Source organism: Apostichopus japonicus, chromosome 20, assembly GCF_037975245.1.
Source record: "Apostichopus japonicus isolate 1M-3 chromosome 20, ASM3797524v1, whole genome shotgun sequence".
Lineage (NCBI taxonomy): Eukaryota > Metazoa > Echinodermata > Holothuroidea > Aspidochirotida > Stichopodidae > Apostichopus > Apostichopus japonicus.
The window spans coordinates 5491154-5510635 of NC_092580.1; the positions used below are offsets into that span (position 1 = coordinate 5491154).

Consider the following 19482-nt stretch of genomic DNA (forward strand, 5'->3'; position numbering starts at 1 on the left):
AAAGATATTTATGGTTTCCATTAACCATGTGACAACATTAAAATCCCAAATGTCAATTCCCCATCTTTTTTCTTGGGGGTGGGGGAATTCATTTGGCATTTTACTTGGCAGTTTCTCTTTATTAATCTTCACATAAGAACTGCATATGTTATATATATATATATATATTTATATATATTTTTATATATTTATACATATATATATATATATATTCCACGGTATGGTGAAGCTGATAATAACTTAATGCGTCAATGCACAGAGTTCAAATAAAAAATACAAAGCAAAACTTTCGAATCTTTAAACTCATTTCAAGGCTTACTGATAGTCAGTTTTGGTAATGACCGAAAGATTAAATTATATAGGTAAAAATACATGATGGAGGGTTCAGAGTGCATTTTCTGTGAGACCGTCGGCGGACAACGGATGACGTATCAAGGGGACTGAAGTAAAGCTGAACGGTCTTACCGTTGATTCGGATAACACCGATCACGGTTTGGGAATGTACAAAAGACCGTCTGAAACGATATAGTTACTAACTGATAAAATGAGACCTATTAATACTCTAGACGGAATTGTTTGGAAATATTGTCACGAATATTAAGCACACAAATGGGCTTTCATTAGTAGCCTAACATGGAGTGTAGCCTATTTGTACTGAGAAACCACATTGACACTTATTGTATAGGCGCATGCAAACTGAATTGTAAGAGGGCAATGGAAAACCGTCATTTGAAAGGCCCGGTTCTTGGCGGCTTATTTTATTAATATATCCTCCCATATATAGTTACCATTAGTAACGGTAAATAAAATACACTTCCTATATATAGATCATATGCATTGTACCTGGATCTCATACAGCATATGCACGAAGACTTTTTGTATATCAGGACACTGCCTGGGACAAAAGTCTAAATTTAGTCAAAAAATTAGTGACATGTCTTTGATAATATACTTGAGTAACGTGTAAAATACCACCCTCTTCCGATATGACTCTCCAAAATTAAATAAAGACTTGTGTCCTCGTGCACATTCAATAATATTTCTCATTTCTGCTAAACAAGAAAGTAGTCCCCTTATGAAGGAAAGGTTGATTGTGAAACCTTATAAAACACATGAGTGAATAGGCTTACTGTAAGGATGCTGCTATTTTGAATAAATAAGGCCTTGGGGAGGGTGGGGGGGGGGGCTAAGGCAAAAACCTTCGGTTGTGGTCCAATGCAATATGTCTGCAGGGTAACCGAAACATTACATGATCGGGACTAGCATTTGAAGAACACCCCCCAAACCCCGCTACAACTCCTCCACTCCCCCCCCCCCACAGGGTATAGTAACCTGTATATTGGATCATTAAGTATTACACTTAATACACATACCAAACTTTGTGTCGGTTATCTTGGTTTTTCGGTGTTACTGGTTAAAAGACAATATAAAAACGGTCTCTTTCAAAGCTGTAAGCGACCGCAAATTATGTATACCGACTGTAACACTATTAGTGTACAGTACATGCCGACGGCTAAACAGAAAAACAAGATTTAGTTCGTTTTAGACGAATGGAAGAATCATACTGCCATGAAACACATGTAATTCCGTTTGTTAAGTATTTTTGTAACCCTTACATGCAGACTGTCAATGAATTATTACAAGTCTTTAAAGTTGCTTTAAGAATATTTCTGTGAGACTATTTAACAGTTACCGGTGGGTGATACGGTCACTAAGGTTTGTCGGTTTATTATGTACCGTCGCCGAAATAAGTTCCTGCTTATTTATTCAACGAGACAGTTTCGAATACAGGAAGCCCGTTACAACTTTCTGTCCATGTTTTGTAATTTGAGATACCAATTCACAAACAGTTGACGAAAGATAACGTGAAAACAGGAAACTTGTAAGTTGTAGTAACAGTGGCAACACTCCACATATCCGCCGACATGATATCCCCAACAGTAGCAAACTGTTGATAACCAATTCTGGCATGTAATGTACAGTCAAGACTAAAATGAATGCGGTTTTCTTGGTAGTGTGTTTACAGCATGGTAAACGAGGGAGACGACATATAGAGGGGCAATTTACACCGGGGGAAGGGTAAAATGTGACTATGAGGGGGGGGGGGGAGAGGTCAGTTATTGCAATCTTATGCCTATTCATTCTTCAAACATTCATTAGCACAGACTTGTATGTATCTGCATAATTACAGAACATTTAAACCAGCAGTTTTAAGGAAAATAGTGTCTCTGGAGAACTCATGTATGAATTAAAACAACCCGTCTTCAATAAAAAGTTTCTTTTAAATCAAATAATGAAATGGAAGGAACAATGAATCAAGGAAACAACTTTATGCAAAGTGTGAAAACTTCACTGTTTCTAAAAATGGTCAATTGCTCATACTTGCACACAATAGTGTACAATACTCTCAAAGCATAACAAGAATAGTAGCATTTGTTGAATTTACTTTTCATATTATGTTCTTTACTTAAATTATAGATATTTTGGGAAATGTTTTACTTAAACCTTGAAGTACACAGTGATAACTTAGGTCGTTGTTTTTCCTACTTATACATTTGTATCCATGTAAAGTTTAATTTTTTTTTTAAATTGTTTCATTAAATTCAAAACTAGTAATACCTTTATAAATTGAAAACAACACAACCTGTGATTCATTTAATTTAAACTAGTGATACCTTTTTGATATTTGATACATCATATTACTTCACACAATAGTACACCAGATGCAGATATGATGTGCAATGATGTACTACTGTGGAGGGAATGAATGTGGGACCGTGAGGGGTGGGAGGGTATCAACTTGAGGCACCATGGAGATCTGGTGATAAAACAGTCACTGGAGAAAACTTACTGCTGGTGGTGGATTATTATCATTTTTTATTTTCTTTGCTTATATCCAAATACTCAAATGAAAATTAAGAATATGATGGCAGTGAAAAATTGAATTTGAGGGTATTTTCTTCTTCTTCTTTTTTTTTTTGATTTTTTTTTTTAATAATTAAATTTGGTGGGTGACATCATGAATAAAAATTGTAATCTTGTTAAGTTTGCATCATATTTTTTGAACAATTGTAAATAACTTAGCATGATTATGGACATTGGAATGTTGGTCATTTAAATACAATATAATACTATTATTATTATTATTTAAAACACAATCTAAGAAACTCACAAAGATGTGACCAAAAGTAAAAAGCATATATATCAATGAATCCATACAAAGTCATAAAAATGAAAGTGTGTTATCATGGGGGTTGAATACTTAACTGACACATGCATCAAGTTACTTAATATTGTTAGGTTGATCTCCTAACATGAGCGACACATCAGCTGGCTTCACTTATACCACTTTTTACTTCTACCAAAAGAAGCCTCAGAGTCAACGAATTAAAACTATGATGAAATGTGATGTCGACCGTTTCAACATTATGCACACAAGAAAACCTCGGCTTATTTTGTAACAATTTGCATAACTATGAGATGAAAGTTAATTATAAAACACAGCTGTTGTTAATACCTCGGTTATTGCATTACAATGTGAAAAGTTAACAGGAACTTCACTAGCACATTTTCTCTGGATTATTCCTCTGTAAATTCAGAATAGGACGACTTCATGAAAACTTAATATCTGTGCTCCCGTTATGACAAACTTACACTAGTATAGCACTGATGACGTGTAATAACTGCAAACGAGAATGTTTGGTTGTGGTACCATGTAATATATCTTTTTCTTGGATTGTACTATTTTACCTGACTATGGCTTTAAAAACAAGGTCTTAGGGCATCCTGATATCCTGTGCAGGAAAAGGAAATAGAAGTCACATGACATTGGCAACTTTCTGTCAATAAACAACTAAGACTATAAAAAACAAAGTTGCTATTAAGCCTACGCTTTGCAAGAAATTACATACCCACAGGATTATTTTCCTTTCCTGTATAGCTGATCGAGAATATGAAACATTTGTTATAATTTCCTTGCGTTTAACAAAGTGGAAACGCCACACACCTTGTACACGACCACCAAATCTTAAGAACAGCTTTGGTTTGAATGATGCCGCAAAAATCACTGGACAGTAAAATAAATGTTACAACTTACGAAAAAATCATAAAAATATAGCAGCGACAGGTAGGTGAGATACTCATCTGTTACTGTAGGCACTTTTTCAAGAGGAACTGATGCGCTGGACAAAATGTTTTCTTACAATCTAAAATATTGGCATGTCTATCGTCGAAGCTCACTGTTCTTGCAAGTCACCCCGCAGCCGATCATCTAACTTAGCGACATACTTCGATGTTGAAATCCGATTTATCTGTTATGTCACTGGCAATCACCTTTTGTGCCACAAGCCCAAGTTAAGCACCGTCAGGTTCGGCAGTTGCATAATCCTTTCCAACCCCAGTGTCGTTATTTTTGTACAACCGTATAAATCTATACATTTGAGCTTTCTAAGGTTCTCTGCAATAAGTGTCAGGCCTCTGTCAGTCAGTCTCACACACTGTCCAATGTTGAGAGTTGTGAGTCCCTTGAGGTTCCGTACAAGTCTTTCAAGGCCTTCATCAGTAATATGGCAAGAACTAAGGCTGAGACTGTCGAGATCATCCATTCCCTGCGCGATGTGGCCCAAGGCACCATCCCCGATCCGATCGCAAAAACTCACATCTAACACTCGGAAATGTGACCCTTTCTCTGCCAAATGAGCAATTCCAAGGTCACTAATATGGTCGCAACTCCTAAGGTTGAGGTCCTTCAGGCTGGACATGTTTGATAAACTGATCATTCCAGTATCAGAAATCTGGCAACAGAAACTCAGGTTTAGGGTCTCAAGGTTTGGGAGTCCTTTAGCGATACTACTTAATGAAGTATCACTGATCTGGCAGTCTTGGAGAATTAATGACTTCAAATTTCGTGTTCCTGGAGGTCGACTGATTGTTTTGAAGACACCAGCTAAGCAGCTAATACCATCATCTGAAATTAATCTACAACTTCTTAAATTTAAGTGTTTCAGTTTTTGCAAATACTGTTCAATAACCATTATTCCCATGTTTGATATGCTACTGCATCCTGCCAGATCAAGGCTTTCTAATGAACGAAAACAATGTGCAATTCGCCGTAAACTTTTATCTGTTATCTGTTTGCATAGGCTCAAGTTAAGCACTGTGAGAGTTGTGACTTGCCTTGAAAATGCATGAGACAAACCCGCGTCAGTAAGGTTGTAGCAGCCACTCAAATTTAGGCTTTCGATATTAGGCATGCTTAGCAAAATGGAGCTTAGCCCTCTACGAAGACTTAATATTTGTACCTTGGTTATACCTCGGGTCACTAGGCTGTAGAACATTGAAGTGTTAGGGCTACGTTTGAGATGTAGCTTGGCTTCCACACCTCGCCATATTGAACGGTGATAAAGTGTGTCCCTCCATGCACGACATACTTGTGCTGCTCGACCCTTGTCAGCGACATCAAGATAGCTAAATATGATCGCCAAAATCTCTGGCAAAAGGAAAGCAACGTGTTCCTTATCCAGCGGCATGTTTCACTGAAACCAGACACCACATTTCGAAGGCACAGTATCCATTAAATGAACGAATTTTCTTCCGAAAACTGTAGTAATAATCACTAGTTAGTCTGTACGCGCTATAAGGCAGCTTAGAAGCTGATCTGTATGTTGCACATGCGCACAGATCAACCTGAATCCGGAAACTAAGTCGTTGCCAATGCACACGTAGAACGGAAGGAAAAATCAGAGTCGGCTGTTTGTGGTTAAGGAAAGTCGATATAACCAGGTGCAAACTAACAGAATTTCTTAAAATCATTGCTCCATTAATTCCTGAACTAAATTCAATTATTTGAATGCAATGTAACCTGAAAATTATCATAAATATTGTACATTATTCTTATCTTAATCGAAAGCGTGCTGAAGTTAGTTGCAGCATGCATTTTGGAAGGTTTACTTTATCACAATGTAAATTGGCAGTCGAAGTGTATGCGGTTGCGTTGTTTATTGTATATATAGTTACTTCACTGACAAAATTTCTGTCTGGTCGGTTAGCTCAGTCGGCAGAGCACCGTGCTAATAACGCGGCGGTCATGGGTTCGAGCCCCTTACCGACCAAGTACCCTTTTGTAATTTTTTTATCCCTTCTTTTTTATCCCTTCTTTGTTTTTTCGTCCTCTATACGAATTTTACGAGTTGATAGACTCATAAAAAATGTGCTTTGTCAATTTGTCATGATGCGATTTTGAAAGGGATGGATGCGGCGAGGGTGGGGGGGGGGGGCGGGGCGGGGTGGGGCGGGGAGGTTATGAGATGGATATAAGGAAGTTAGAACAAGGGAAAGTTCTAATCTTCCTGCTGCTTATTTTGTATTCTTAATGGGACAATAGAAAAAAGATCATTCCCTTTAAAACGGGGCCGACGTTAACATAGAAATGATTCGGTCAGAGGACAAATCGAACTAGTTTGTCAAATACTTATCTTCTCATAATTATGTAAGCTGATGGGAAAGGAATATCCGTTGGCGGAAAAAACCTAGCCTGCATTCTCTTCAGATTACGGGGAAATTACCAATCGTATTGCAATTGGAGGGGTATGCGAAGGAACGTTGGAGGGGACGGGTGGGCGTGGATTCATTAATCCAAAGGAAGCGCGTGCTAGAGCAAGGGGAATTTCACTGGATAGTTATTATTCCTAGCCACAAAATTTTAACTTTGTTCATGCATAGTGGTGCTGTAGGGAGTAGGGGGGGATGGGTAAGAGTAACAGCGGCTGGAAAAAAATACAAAGCGATTCACATGCCCTAATTATGCAAGATAGAGTGCACAAGGTCCGCGGGAAGGTAAAATAAGTCAAGCACAGTGTTATTTTAACCCATATTTAAGATAAACCAGGTTTGCTCCATTCATTTTTAAAATAGATGAGATTACTGTGGATGGAAGTTGAAGGTATCAGTATTTTCCCCAATCATTACGACATAATTTGATTACTTATAAGTGGTAACTTAAGCGCACCAGACTGTCTTCACTAGAAGTTTTCACATAGGGGAAGGGGAGGGGAGCTCCATCAGTTATCACCTTATCAAAAGACCTGATGGGAAAGGACAAACTTAAACCCACTTTAAAATACCTGTTCAGGAAACACTAATAGAAGAAGAAATATATGGTAGTGTACACCACTGGTGACCTCCCTTTAGAAAAGGAATGTTCCCACATTTTCCTATCAATCTCAAATTGAGAAGTCCATCTTGAATTGGGGCAGCTGAAGTGGTGGCGTACTTTTAAAATCGAGTCATAGATTAATAAATCTACGCTGTAATCAGAGCCGTATATAGAGAAAATGATTACTGCCCTCTATTTCACATTCTCTGTCAGAGCCATAAAATGCCTATTCGTTATATCTGCGTTCAAATCTATCTAGCCCCATCAACTTCACTCCGCAACTTCACTCCGCAATCTCAAAATCGATTTGCAGCGTGTCGCTGGTTTGTGGTAAAAACAAAACTATGTGAGTCATACAAGGCTACGTTTTGTTGAAGAAAGTGTTTAAATATTTTCGGTTCTTTAGCCGTGGGAATAATAAAAGCACAAATAATTTCCTGGTAGTCCCTGTGAATAGCAAATAAGATAAAGTTTAAACCCATTGAGGAACGAAAGCTGCTCGGATTGTCTTGTACGTGTTCTCACAACCATTTGCGAAAATGAAACAAATATGTATTATATGTTTTCAGTACACTATAAAACCACCGAATTTACATTTATCACACCCATCCAGTGACGCCATGTTGATGGAAACTAATTCCGACAGTTGATAATCTTTCTTTCATTTTGGAAGCCAAGAAAGACAAACTATGCAGGGGTGGAGGAGGGGGGGTACGATTTTAATAGGTCTAATTGAAGAAGTGCGTTGCCCAACAACGATTCATCCTCGCAAGCGCATAAGCATTATGTTGCAAATGTATGATGTTGCATTCTATTCATATCAGAAAATGAAAATCATTTCTCAAAACTCACTAACACATAGCTTAATAGAATCCAGCCCAATCAAAGTCGTTATAGTCAATGTAATCTGGAATAATCCGAAGCAAGCCACACACTTTTTTGGGGGGCGGGTTTTTTCTGGTTGAGGGGGTGAGAAGGAATACATCGTGGCGTTTTTATATGTTGATACAAAATTTAAAAGAGCACAGACTGATATTTTGGCTGGAACGGGATTCGATCAACTGTGCTATCCATCGATCAGTTGATAGCATTATCTATATAGTCATATTTTTGCTAGGTTGTCCACAGTTTTATTACACACCGTGTTACCAGCGGTAGCCTCCCAATTCCACCCGGTACAAAAACGGCATGATATTTAAAGAGAAATTAGCATTTCATTGTCAGTAGGTTAGTTTTTCGTTCTTCGTTATATATACCGATGTGTAAAGATTATAACACTTATCCTATCATCATTTAATGATATATGTCAAAAGGAATAAAAAATAAATGGGGGAAAAAGAAGAGCCTCTCTGTCATTGCACCAGTGAAACCAGGCGCGTAGCGAGGAATTTGCCAAGGGAGGGGCGAACCTGTAGGCAAATTATCAGAGCCGTAGATTCGGCATTGGAAACTATCTAAGCTTAGCGCCACCATGGGTTGGCGCGAAGCGTACAAAACAGTTTTGGCCGAAAATGCCTCTCATATCGTTGGAAATGGAACTTCCCAGGCCTTGCAAGTTGCATCTAAGCATTTTCTATTTTGAAATTACTAGCGATATCATAAAAACGTACAAAAAAATATGCTCAAGGGGGGGGGCGTCGCCCCTTCGCCCCCCCCCCCTTTGCTATACGCGCCTGAGTGAAACTACAACTATTTTCGTCTTGTAAAACATACAACATCCCACCCGGGCAAATGGTTGTGTGTCTCTTGTTATCACCATGGAGATATTTCTGCAGAGTCGTAGTATAGTCCCATCATTGGAGAACAAGCTGTGACGTGACGCGCTTACGCGCCGATACGCATTTATTGATGATAAAATGATTTAGTGATTACTAGGAGATCAATGTCTCATTAAGATTCCTATCCTATTATACAGAAACAGAATGCTGTCTGTATTATGTTGTATTCTATTATCTTCTTGGTTATACTGTCGGTTCATCTAAACGATGATGATGTAGAAAATCCCTTATAATGGAATAAAAACCTTTTGTAAGTTAATTGGTTTGGACGTTCGGCCTTAATGAGATTAAGTTATCACTCTAATAGAATTTACAGGTTGTGGTTGAACGCTTTTGTAAAACTTGGTTCGATCTAATTAACTCGTTCCTATCGACCTATGTATGGTCTGTTGTAACTGGCTTATACTTGGAAAAATGTATCGTAATCCAATACTAGCCCCTTAATAGTACCTCTATACACATGTCTATACCATGCAGGATCAAATGAACCCACACAACAAATATACTAACTCGTGTACCAAGAAGAAGACGAAAAAAAACACTTATTTAAGTTTTCGGTACACACACGAGGACTGAACTGAAAGGGGTAGTTCCAAATAGATATTGTTTTATAAATATGAAATAGATATGTATTATTTATTTAGATATTTTACGAACACCACTTGCCTTCCATCGGGAAATATGTGCATTTTGGCCTTAACAATCTACATAGGTCTATGCAGTCTGGTAGTGCTCATTGACGCAACAAATTTGTTTCATAAATAGTGTGTACTGTGGAAAAATCCTTTGCCTAGTAAGAGGGGTGGTGTGTAGGGCGGTAGCTATGAGTACGAAAGCAGTAAGATCAACGTTTAGTGGCGATACCATTTCTACGTGAACATCACTGCTATGTATTCTTTAGGGTGTCGTGTAGGTGGCATATATAGCGAGAACAGTTTTGTATAACACGTGACTAATGTATAATAAGTTGTGCAGTGAAAACGTCTTGGCAGAGTCCCATCCTTACCCCTCACACACACTCGCACACACATATATATGTATGTGTGTATATATATATATATATATATATATATACACATATATATATATATACACATACATATATATATAAATATATATATATATACATACATACATACATACATACATATACATACATATACATAGCCTATATATATATTTCTACTTTCCACCACATCCCTGTTTTCCAATCGGGTATATGTCGCACCCCCATTGACTCCCAACAGCCCCTCCCGTAGTAAGCGTACCACAAAGTCACGGCTCAGGAAAATCAGAATCTATAGATTGTAAACACGACCTCTTTCAAGATTTTCTACACAATCTTTTTTTTTTTTTTTGAGATGTCCATATTTGCTTAAGTTCTTTTCCACGGGTTTAGTCAGCTCAAGAGAGAAGCGGTGTTTCTGAGGTGGCCAGAAATAATTGACATACCGAAAGCGACCCATAGTAACCACTTGAGGTCCATTTACATTACTTTTTGCTTCGGTAAGACACGGTGTCTATGAACGATTACAATCAACACCGTAGCTGTAGATTTCCCCCTCACCAATCCTAAGAGGTTTATATCTTTATAAGACGTAACACGAAGTAAGAGGAATAACATTACAAGTAACGAGACCGAATTTGTATAGTACTCTGCAAGCTTGAAGACAAATTAAATTAAGTTGGCCAGTATAGAAAGCGCGATCGAACATTACGTGTGTAGTATACATTTATGTTATCATGTACCTTATAAAGACCCGTAGCCACGAATTGTGAGTCGGGGAATGGGGGGGGGGGGGGGGTCGGGGGGTTGAGGCGGGGCACTTACAATTTAAGGATGGATACAATATTTGTGTCCTGTAAAATTTGAAGGTGTAACCGTAACAGCGATACACCTTTATACGTGCGGTGCAACCAAACCAAAGGAAGCGTGACCAGTCAACACGCTATAAAGTATGCCATAGTGTAGTCTATATGAATAGTAACATATTATATAGCAAATTTCTTGCTTCGAACTATGTTCGTATAGACAGTGCCATCAACACGATACTGCATACCTGCACCATCCATCTTTACAAATAAATTACTGGGAGCCAGACTGTATTATCAGTATTAGCGGATGATGCATGGGTGGTCCGATGATCTCTCTCTGTAATAAATAATGTTGTTTGTAGTGTGCATGCGTATTTCCTTTTGTGTGTATGTGTGTGTTCTGCTCACATCTCCCTCTTTGTCTTCCTCTCCATCTCATTTTCGCCTCCTCTTTTTTCCTTACTGTATATACTCTTCTCTCTTTTTGCATCTATATTGTCTTATTCTTTGAAATTTTTCTTGTAACTTTAATTTTCTATGATCACTATAACTACGATAAAATCGCCTCTTGGTATATATGCTTCCCTATATTGATGTTGTATTTAGACCACTTGAATTGGTATATTGCGTTACTCCCGTACACCAACACATGAGAACTTGAATTGAATTTAAACAAAGATAAGAACACAGGTTGTAACTTGCCATGGTCATATATCTGAAATATCACGTGATGACGATAGTCCAATCGTCTCATTATGTGCTATGGTACTTTATGGTACTTTATCGCTTATATAGTTATCGCCTTCAGTTCCCCCCCCCCCCCTTGTTTTTGGAGCAGGCTTCCAGCGTAATCTACAAGCCGAAGCTGCAATCGAATATGGGCTTGGGTATGAAAAGGGGGCATGGATATCAATTCATCCTCCTCATCCAAGGCTATTAATATGTTAATGTACCTTAGGGACGGAAAGCATTGCTTAACAACATAGCACCCAAAGAAATACACAAACAGAACAAAAATATAGATATATTTGTGAAGATTCTTGCAGTACGTAGTAATGACGTCACTTTGAAGTTGATGGTATATATTATTGAGAAACCATTGTCTCTGATATATTCTTCTTGTGTGGTTTCGCTCAAAGGCTTTCAATGCGTAAAATGTTCCCCTGATCTTCTAAACTAGTACATCTTTTGATGGGATTAACTTGGAAGGGAAAATTCCGTCCTTCTGACTAACTATAGAACAGTAAACATGTTTCGTGAAATTGGTAAACGCGTTAAAGCGAAGCCTGCAGGGTCCTACGGTATAGACTTAATATGCATGCATGCATGCAGTGCACCTTAAAACATGGCCGCGGGTTGGATATACTCGTGTAGGTGACTACTAACTGAAAGAGTTAGCAGGATAATGCGTTTCAAGTATTTAAGCTCTATATTCTACTATGGCTAAGGGGACGTCTTATTCCTTTAGCCAACATACTCGGGAAATTTGTGCCGCCACTTTTCGACTCGCATTATACACAAGCTGGGTGAATCTCCCAGTTTTTTTTTTCAGATCGCCCGACTGTTACACCTAAATACCAGATCCTATTCAAGTTCACTGAGAGATTAAGGTATAGTGTCTCTTACTCAGACTATCAAATTCCCTACCAAACGGGCAATTGACTATACGTAAAAAAGAGTTTCGAAAACACCTCCAGGCCAAGAAGGCTATTCTTTTGTATACTTCGTAATTAGCTCCCGGGGAAGAGTCTTTCGAGAACAATGGACTTGTTTCCAGCCAAGAAATTGATTGGCATGTCCTATAAACTGCAAGAAAGGAGCCCCCGTGAAGTCAGTGCACTGCGCGGTCTAAGCTGGTTCTGTGGTCAACCCACGTTATACATAGCCATACGAAATGATAACCACTACAAGGTATGTAGGTATATAATTCAACTTTATATCATTAAATAGTTAATGTGATGTTAATAAATTCCACTGGGGCTAGCAACCGTCTTGTGATTCAATGAAGAGAATAAAAATGTTCATTTTGTAGGTTTGTGAATGACCTTCATACAGCACACTTATTTGTTACTTCAGTTTCACGTGGAGTTTGTGGACTACATATCTAACTTAATATATCTATAGCTATACTATAATCATAGTAACATTAGCTGTGAGATTGAACCTAAGTCAGATTGAGTGTCTGACTAACTAATTATTGTTGTGTTAGCTGTCTAGCTGATTGACTAACCGAATATTCAGTGATTGATTACGGTAGCTGGCTGACGGACCTGCTGACTGACTCAATGGTTGACTGCAGACTAATTGACTAACTAACTCACTAAACTAACCATAGAACTAACTAGTATTACCTAACGGACTCACGTTTGGTGACTCATTGACTATAAATGACGCGGCTGGTCGGAAACACACGGCCCCGGCGTCATACATTTTTATACTGAATGCTGAGGACATTAACCTGTATAGATGTTCCTATTTAATAACGTATTTAGGTGGTTGTTGCCTATGTTACTTATGTAATAATGGAATACCTCATAACCGAAAAGTAATTTGAAAGACGAGTAGATGTGGTGGATAGTCATGCGTGAATATAGGTCTGCATAATTTTAGTTTTAATGGATCGTATATGGCGAGCCACTTTGACTTCCAGATACCAGGTCAAAGTTTAAATCTATGCACTAGAGAGATGAGTTTGGTATGTGGTTGATGTATTTAAATACGATTAAACCCATCCTTAAAAAAAAAAATGTTTTTTTTTGTCATTTGTGTTTGCCTTTTAATTTCTTCCTGCACCCCCTCCTGGGAATATTAAATACACATCATTTACGGTATTACTAGGGCATCCCTGTTTACAATAATTATCACTGGTTTACCAATTGCTTTGACAGTCTCATATTTTTCTTACGAATCTTCTTTCGCCTTGACCGAGAGAGAATCAAACCGAGGGGATTTGAAAAGGGGTGAATATTCCAGCTGTTTTGATTACAATGAAAAGAATTTATTTTATTAACAATCGAAGAAGCCCGACTTGAAAGAACGGAAGGGTCAGTGCGATTTGATCCTATTTCTATTGTTGAGCTGTCACTTGTTAAAAGCCCCGTACTATAACCCCCGCCATGCCAAATAAAACACATCGTAGTTGTCAATTCATTTCAATGGTTATACCTATGATACCACTTTATAGAAAAGCTCTCGTAGAACAAAAACGGTAGTTACCACAGATCGTTCAACTTTAATTACATTTTTTTTATGTAGAATATTATAGGCCTACATGGAAGACAAAAAGGTGAGGACACACTTTTATCTCTGGATTAATGGATTTTTCATATTATTATTATTGTTATTTTTTTTCTCGTCTAACGTTTGTTGAGAATCTTATACACTAAGGATACAAATATTTTGTAATCAACGTCAACGCTACAGTAGTTTTGATTGCCCAGTATTGAAGAGACTGCATGTATGATGATGAAACCAGTATAGGCTATATATGATCGACAGCAGGTGATCATAGTTCATGTTTAGTTCAGTGAATGTTTTACACATCACGTTATATAGAAATAACACACGAAACATAACTATATATGATCTGTACATAGCATGCTGGACTATTTGGACTATTAGCAAAGTTTAGACTATTTGGAAAACTTAAAATGGCCGAAACCACTCAATATTTGGAATCACCCGTCCTTATACAAATAAGAAAAGTTAAAATGATACCCTTCCTTCTTCCCCAAACCATCCCCAGAATGTAATGTAGGTATGTGTTGTGAATTTTCAATTCCAGGCATGTAACACTATCCGAACTTCCCCCTCCCACCCCCTCCCTTCCCCTCACCCACACACATACAAAAAAGAGATAACAAAAATCATCAAAAATATTAAGATAAACTTAAGTTATATGGAATGTCATTATTTTAATATTTATCGCTGACCCGGCTCTACTTCCTTGTCACCTTCAGTTGAACTGCATCCTGGCCAGTCAGTGACCCCCTACTGAAAGTCCCGCCGTCCATGTTTTATAGTAAATTGTGTTTCTTCACTATGTCATTTATACCAGATGTGTGCAGTATAGGTACAAATGTTCTCAATTGTCAACATAAGGTTTTCTCTTTTTTTTTTACTGTGGCTATTATAAGCCCATGTTTACCCTTTCCCTCCATTCCCGTTAAATTCTTCTGTACGGTCAAACTAATGAATACTTTATCGTAGCCGTTTGCGTAATCCACGCAAACACTTCATGTTACTCTTAAATGTATAGCGTCAATATTTACTACTTACCTATAGGATTTACTCTATTTCGACCAATCATATTCCACCTTTCTGTACACGGTCGACTGAGATGGACTATACAACTTGAGCAATGACCAACAAGAAGTCTACGCGCCTCTCGTCAAACTTTTCGTGATGTGTTCATTGTTAAACAAGTCTTGCTAACGATTGGATTGCGCTAACTTAAATATTTCCAAACCAAGTTTCAGTCTGATTTATTTAAACGGATTAAGGCAGGGAGTGATTTCGCGATGTTCTATCAAGTCGAAGGAAATATTTCTCTTTTCAACATTCAGCAGATGATTTGAATTTCGCTGTCTATATCAAACAATAACAACAGGTAAGAAAGCTGACATTTTAAGGAGTGTTTTGTTAAGGGAACTTGTTGCCATGTTTGCAGCATGGTCACAGTTTGGTGTTACCTGTAAATGACTGGAATGCTTGTCGCTATACTACCTATATGCACCTCTAGAATACATCGTATGGGCAGTCAAACTGCAGTCCGCAAACCATATGGGTATGTACATTATTGTAGTCCGCGACAGGCCCTGTGTGACTATGAAAAAATTAGAGCAATAGATCATCATCGCAAATTGTTATATCATCTGTAAAATATGCAAAACGTTCAATTAAGCTATAACATTCATATGATAAGATATTGGGTTACTAAACTGACTCCGAATCAAACGCAAAATGGCATTTTTTTTTCCTCAAGATTATTCCAAATTTTAAAGTTCATCCCATTTTTTATAGTGTTTTGTTGATTATTATTTAGTTTATGTTTTTACTATATAGGCGTATAGGCCTAGTATGGGCCGGCGGAAAAAAAAGGAAGGCCTGTAAATAACTTTTGTACCGCTGAGCTTGTTATACTCTAGACTAACATATTCAAGTACAACATTCAGTTTATACGTGAGGGATTTCATAACAATTAATAATGGTTTCACTTCATGCATGTGGCGTATAGTGATGTGAGGTGGATCGAGGATCATGTTTGCAGTGAAATGTTATGCAGATAAATTTATCCTATATGAATTGGATATTTGTGACATATTATTGATTAATTATCCATACACACAAAAGTCAAGGCCCCCCCCACCCACCCCCATACACAGTTCCTGGAGATAGGAGGTAGTTTATAGACTGTATATCTTTAACTGTTGACAATTAAAAACATATTGAGATTACAGCAGTGAAATATGAAAGATTTATAAGTATATACTACAGTAACACATCGATAAAAGATATTTATACGCTTTGCAGTTTGTGTTCAGTTGATGTAACAAAGGAATTTCGTACTGATTCGGAATTTGTTGAGACAAAAATATGACACATTTAAGAAAGTAAACGATGGGGCAGGGGGAGTTATATAGCTTGTCAGATAATCTGCTAAGAAGATTCCTTTTAAATAACATGAATTTGATGAATGATATGTTAAATATAAGGATAGATATTTGTAGTTATTGTTTTTGCATATTTAATCACGATAAAAATCAACATTTTTTGTGACATTCAAACCATGGTAATTATGTAACGTGCCTGGCTGCATTGCCCCTGTAGTTTACGTTCTCGTTTCAATTGAACAATTTTTAATATTTTCCGAATAAAACATGATCCCAAAAGGAGCGAAGATTTGCCGACATTTGTTCATTGTATAATTGAATACCTTTCATGAAATTGCAATCTTAACTGTTTTACACTTGCACTTTGAAATTTAATTTAAAAAATTGTTATTAATATGGTAACTTTGTACATTTAATGTCAGTCCTTATGGAAAATATTTTTTTTTGTAAAATCCGATTTTAATTTTTTTTACATTCACACTTTTCTTCGTCTTACTTGCGAAAAAAATATATAGTTTAACTGCACGTGGTTCTAAGTTCAGTGCAAAACTGTTAGCATTGTAATCTGCCGTGAGCTTTTGGCCATGCAAGTATAGTGGTTTATAGGTCACTAATTGGTATCGTCACGAGCAAATATTGGAAGTTAAAAAGACAAATACTGGGCAACGTAATGTTCTAACTATACAACAAACACTGCTACCGTATAACTTAAGTACATTAAGCTTGGTTGAGGTATGAATCATTCGGAGACACAGAGGACGAGGAGTTGCATGAAAATACTTGAATTGTGTTAGAGCTAATCTGTATTTTGTCCTTTCATTAATCTTTTAAAAGTACTTTGATTTGAATGTACCGAATTGTTCTATGCCACGTATAAGTTAACCCGGTGTATAAAGCAGCCAAGAAGATTTATATATATTACTCATTTTACTTATAAGCAAAGAAAAATTGATTTGAGGCGGTGTTCATTTATAGGCCTGAATGTGATTAATAATTACCGTAATTGACTATCAATGGTATATGAACGACAAGACTGTCGGGATTGGTTGGAATCGTTCATTAATGATCATGGAGGGGCCCGGGCGTTTCTAGATGGGAGTACATGTTAGTCTATCAGTAACGCATACACGACGTATCCCCAACATACCTGGTAGGGCTTCGTATTTCAACTAAATGTTGCATATAATGAGAGGTTAGGCTACAAAACGGATTATTACAATTTGATATTTATGTGAAGTATGGAGATGTTTTAGTGAATAAATGTAATCATGGATAATTATTTTAATTTATAACAATAATTAGCTCACACCGGAGCTTCCCCTCCAAACCAAACACCTGATTCTAATATAAACAAAAATCATTGGATCATATGGACAATGTGCTCGTATGTCACGAGTAATTAACAATAATGTTAACTAGGAAGTATTGCTTCGTTGTTTCTGAGCAGAGGAAACAATCATAATGTTATTTTCAAACATTCTGAAATAGGCCTATATTAAAAAATCACTCATTGACATATTTTTTATATGAAAGCTCTGGTGGCGCGTTGCCAAGCAAAAGCGTATTTTCAAGTTAAAAGTATTATTCTGAATTATCATTCATACATGCATAAATGAATACACTCATTCACGCACTCATTCTTTCATTCGTACACTCATGCATGCATGCATTCATTCATTCATACACTGACTCATTCATTCATTACGTCAATGTTACCTTCACCTCAGTTGTTTGTGTGTCCTGCTAATCATTATTTATAGGAAGCCGGACCCATCACCCGGGACCATGCACATGTTTCTTATATAGGACCACTGTACTTATAGAGGGGTGCGGTGCTACGGGCCATATACCCAGCACTTACATAAATAGGTCAGTCAGTACACATCGCTTCACGGCGGTCTTCGTTTGTCCCCATGCAAGGCCTTCGCGGGCCCTGTCTATTTTATACAAAAAAGCTTAAAAGATCTCTTTACGTAATCCATCGATCCAGACTACATTTTGATCTTTTGCGGTCCTTCGTTCTCGCTATCAGTCATGCGTGATAGGGGGCAGGCCTACATATGTAGGGTGGCAGAGACCTTACAGACGTCCCCTACCTTTCTTCGAAGTGTTGTTCCACACATTGCATCTCCTCAATGAGAATTAGCGAATTAGCCTTCCACTGTGTATACATATATAGGAAATGGATACGAAGCCCTTCTGTAAGACTTTAAATGTTTGTTTCGGGTACTTGTTGATACTTTTTTTATTTCTTGCTTTGCTTGCGACATTGTTCCAAAAACGTCAATGTAACAAAGGTGTTTATATCTCTGTGGACATTGCTCACTTTACGCTTAAAGTTTCCCTTTATGCAAAATCTTTGAATTCTTGACTTAAACCACTTAGCGACCTTTTTCTTGGGGAAGGTAAAAAGGTTGACTGGGATTAATGTTGACAGAAGGATGACACTTGAATCAAATTGTATCCCTGGAGTAAATCTCCCGAGTGCAGGCTAATTTCGAGGTGGGCCGTCTAGTTTGCTTCTTTTCTGTTCAGGGACACGTTTGTTAACACCGTAATTACTGTTTTGTAAACCCATCACTCTCTGCCATGGGTACTTCTGTCCTAGCTTTTAAAAATTGTTTGACCATGTTGCCAGTTTGTGGTGACATTTGATACGGGAACAATAGAGATTATAACAATGGAGATCGATTCAAATGAAATACCCTTATAGTGATGTTCAATCAAACCCTTTTTTTCACATCGAATAACTGGACAAAGGTCCTAAAGTGTGCATGCGTATACAAGTCAAGTAAATGGAATGCATGTGTTTATAGTATATTAGTTCCGTCACACGGTAAATGATTTCAACGCAATTTGACGGAATAGTTTTGCTGAAATCTTCTTCTGGTAAACTTACCCACTTATGTCCACGACAGTTCTCTGAACCATCCATGTGTCAACGCAACAACTTATCAGTTTATAATCTATTTACGCATGCTCGTTTTAAAATTTCTTGGAAATTCCAGTTTTAGTTACAAAAGTGAGTGATCTGTATCGCGTGGTAAGGGTATTTAATATTGTCTTAAAAACAGCTAGAAAGTCCAATAATGGTCACTAAATTCTCAAAAATATTTACCACCAC

General features: G+C 37.4%; 2 protein-coding genes and 1 non-coding gene across 5 annotated transcripts in view; 2 read left to right on the top strand and 1 right to left on the bottom strand.

Moving 5' to 3' along the window:
• The window catches only part of LOC139961658 (protein Wnt-5b-like), a 65233-nt gene that overhangs the window by 18681 nt on the left and 27070 nt on the right, over nucleotides 1–19482 (top strand). Inside the window, exon 1 of one of the 3 annotated variants that reach the window (XM_071961025.1) lies at nucleotides 15078–15355. The exons of 1 other annotated variant lie outside the window; for it this stretch is intronic. The gene's annotated coding sequence lies outside the window, so the exon portion shown is untranslated. Of the gene's footprint in view, nucleotides 1–15077; nucleotides 15356–15396; nucleotides 15533–19482 lie in introns of those variants that run through there. One more of the 3 variants, XM_071961029.1, reaches the window with a different exon arrangement.
• LOC139961324 (F-box/LRR-repeat protein 14-like) lies at nucleotides 176–5683 on the bottom strand. The gene has a single exon (XM_071960456.1). It carries the CDS (start codon nucleotides 5526–5528, stop codon nucleotides 4329–4331), a length of 1200 nt encoding a protein of 399 aa, XP_071816557.1. The 5' UTR covers nucleotides 5529–5683; the 3' UTR covers nucleotides 176–4328.
• Trnai-aau (transfer RNA isoleucine (anticodon AAU)) lies at nucleotides 6038–6110 on the top strand. The gene has a single exon. It is a non-coding gene; the product is annotated as a tRNA-Ile (tRNA).

Coding starts and splice junctions, on each gene's coding strand:
- LOC139961324 (XM_071960456.1), bottom strand. CDS start 5,528: ATGCCGCTGGATAAGGAACACGTTGCTTTCCTTTTGCCAGAGATTTTG.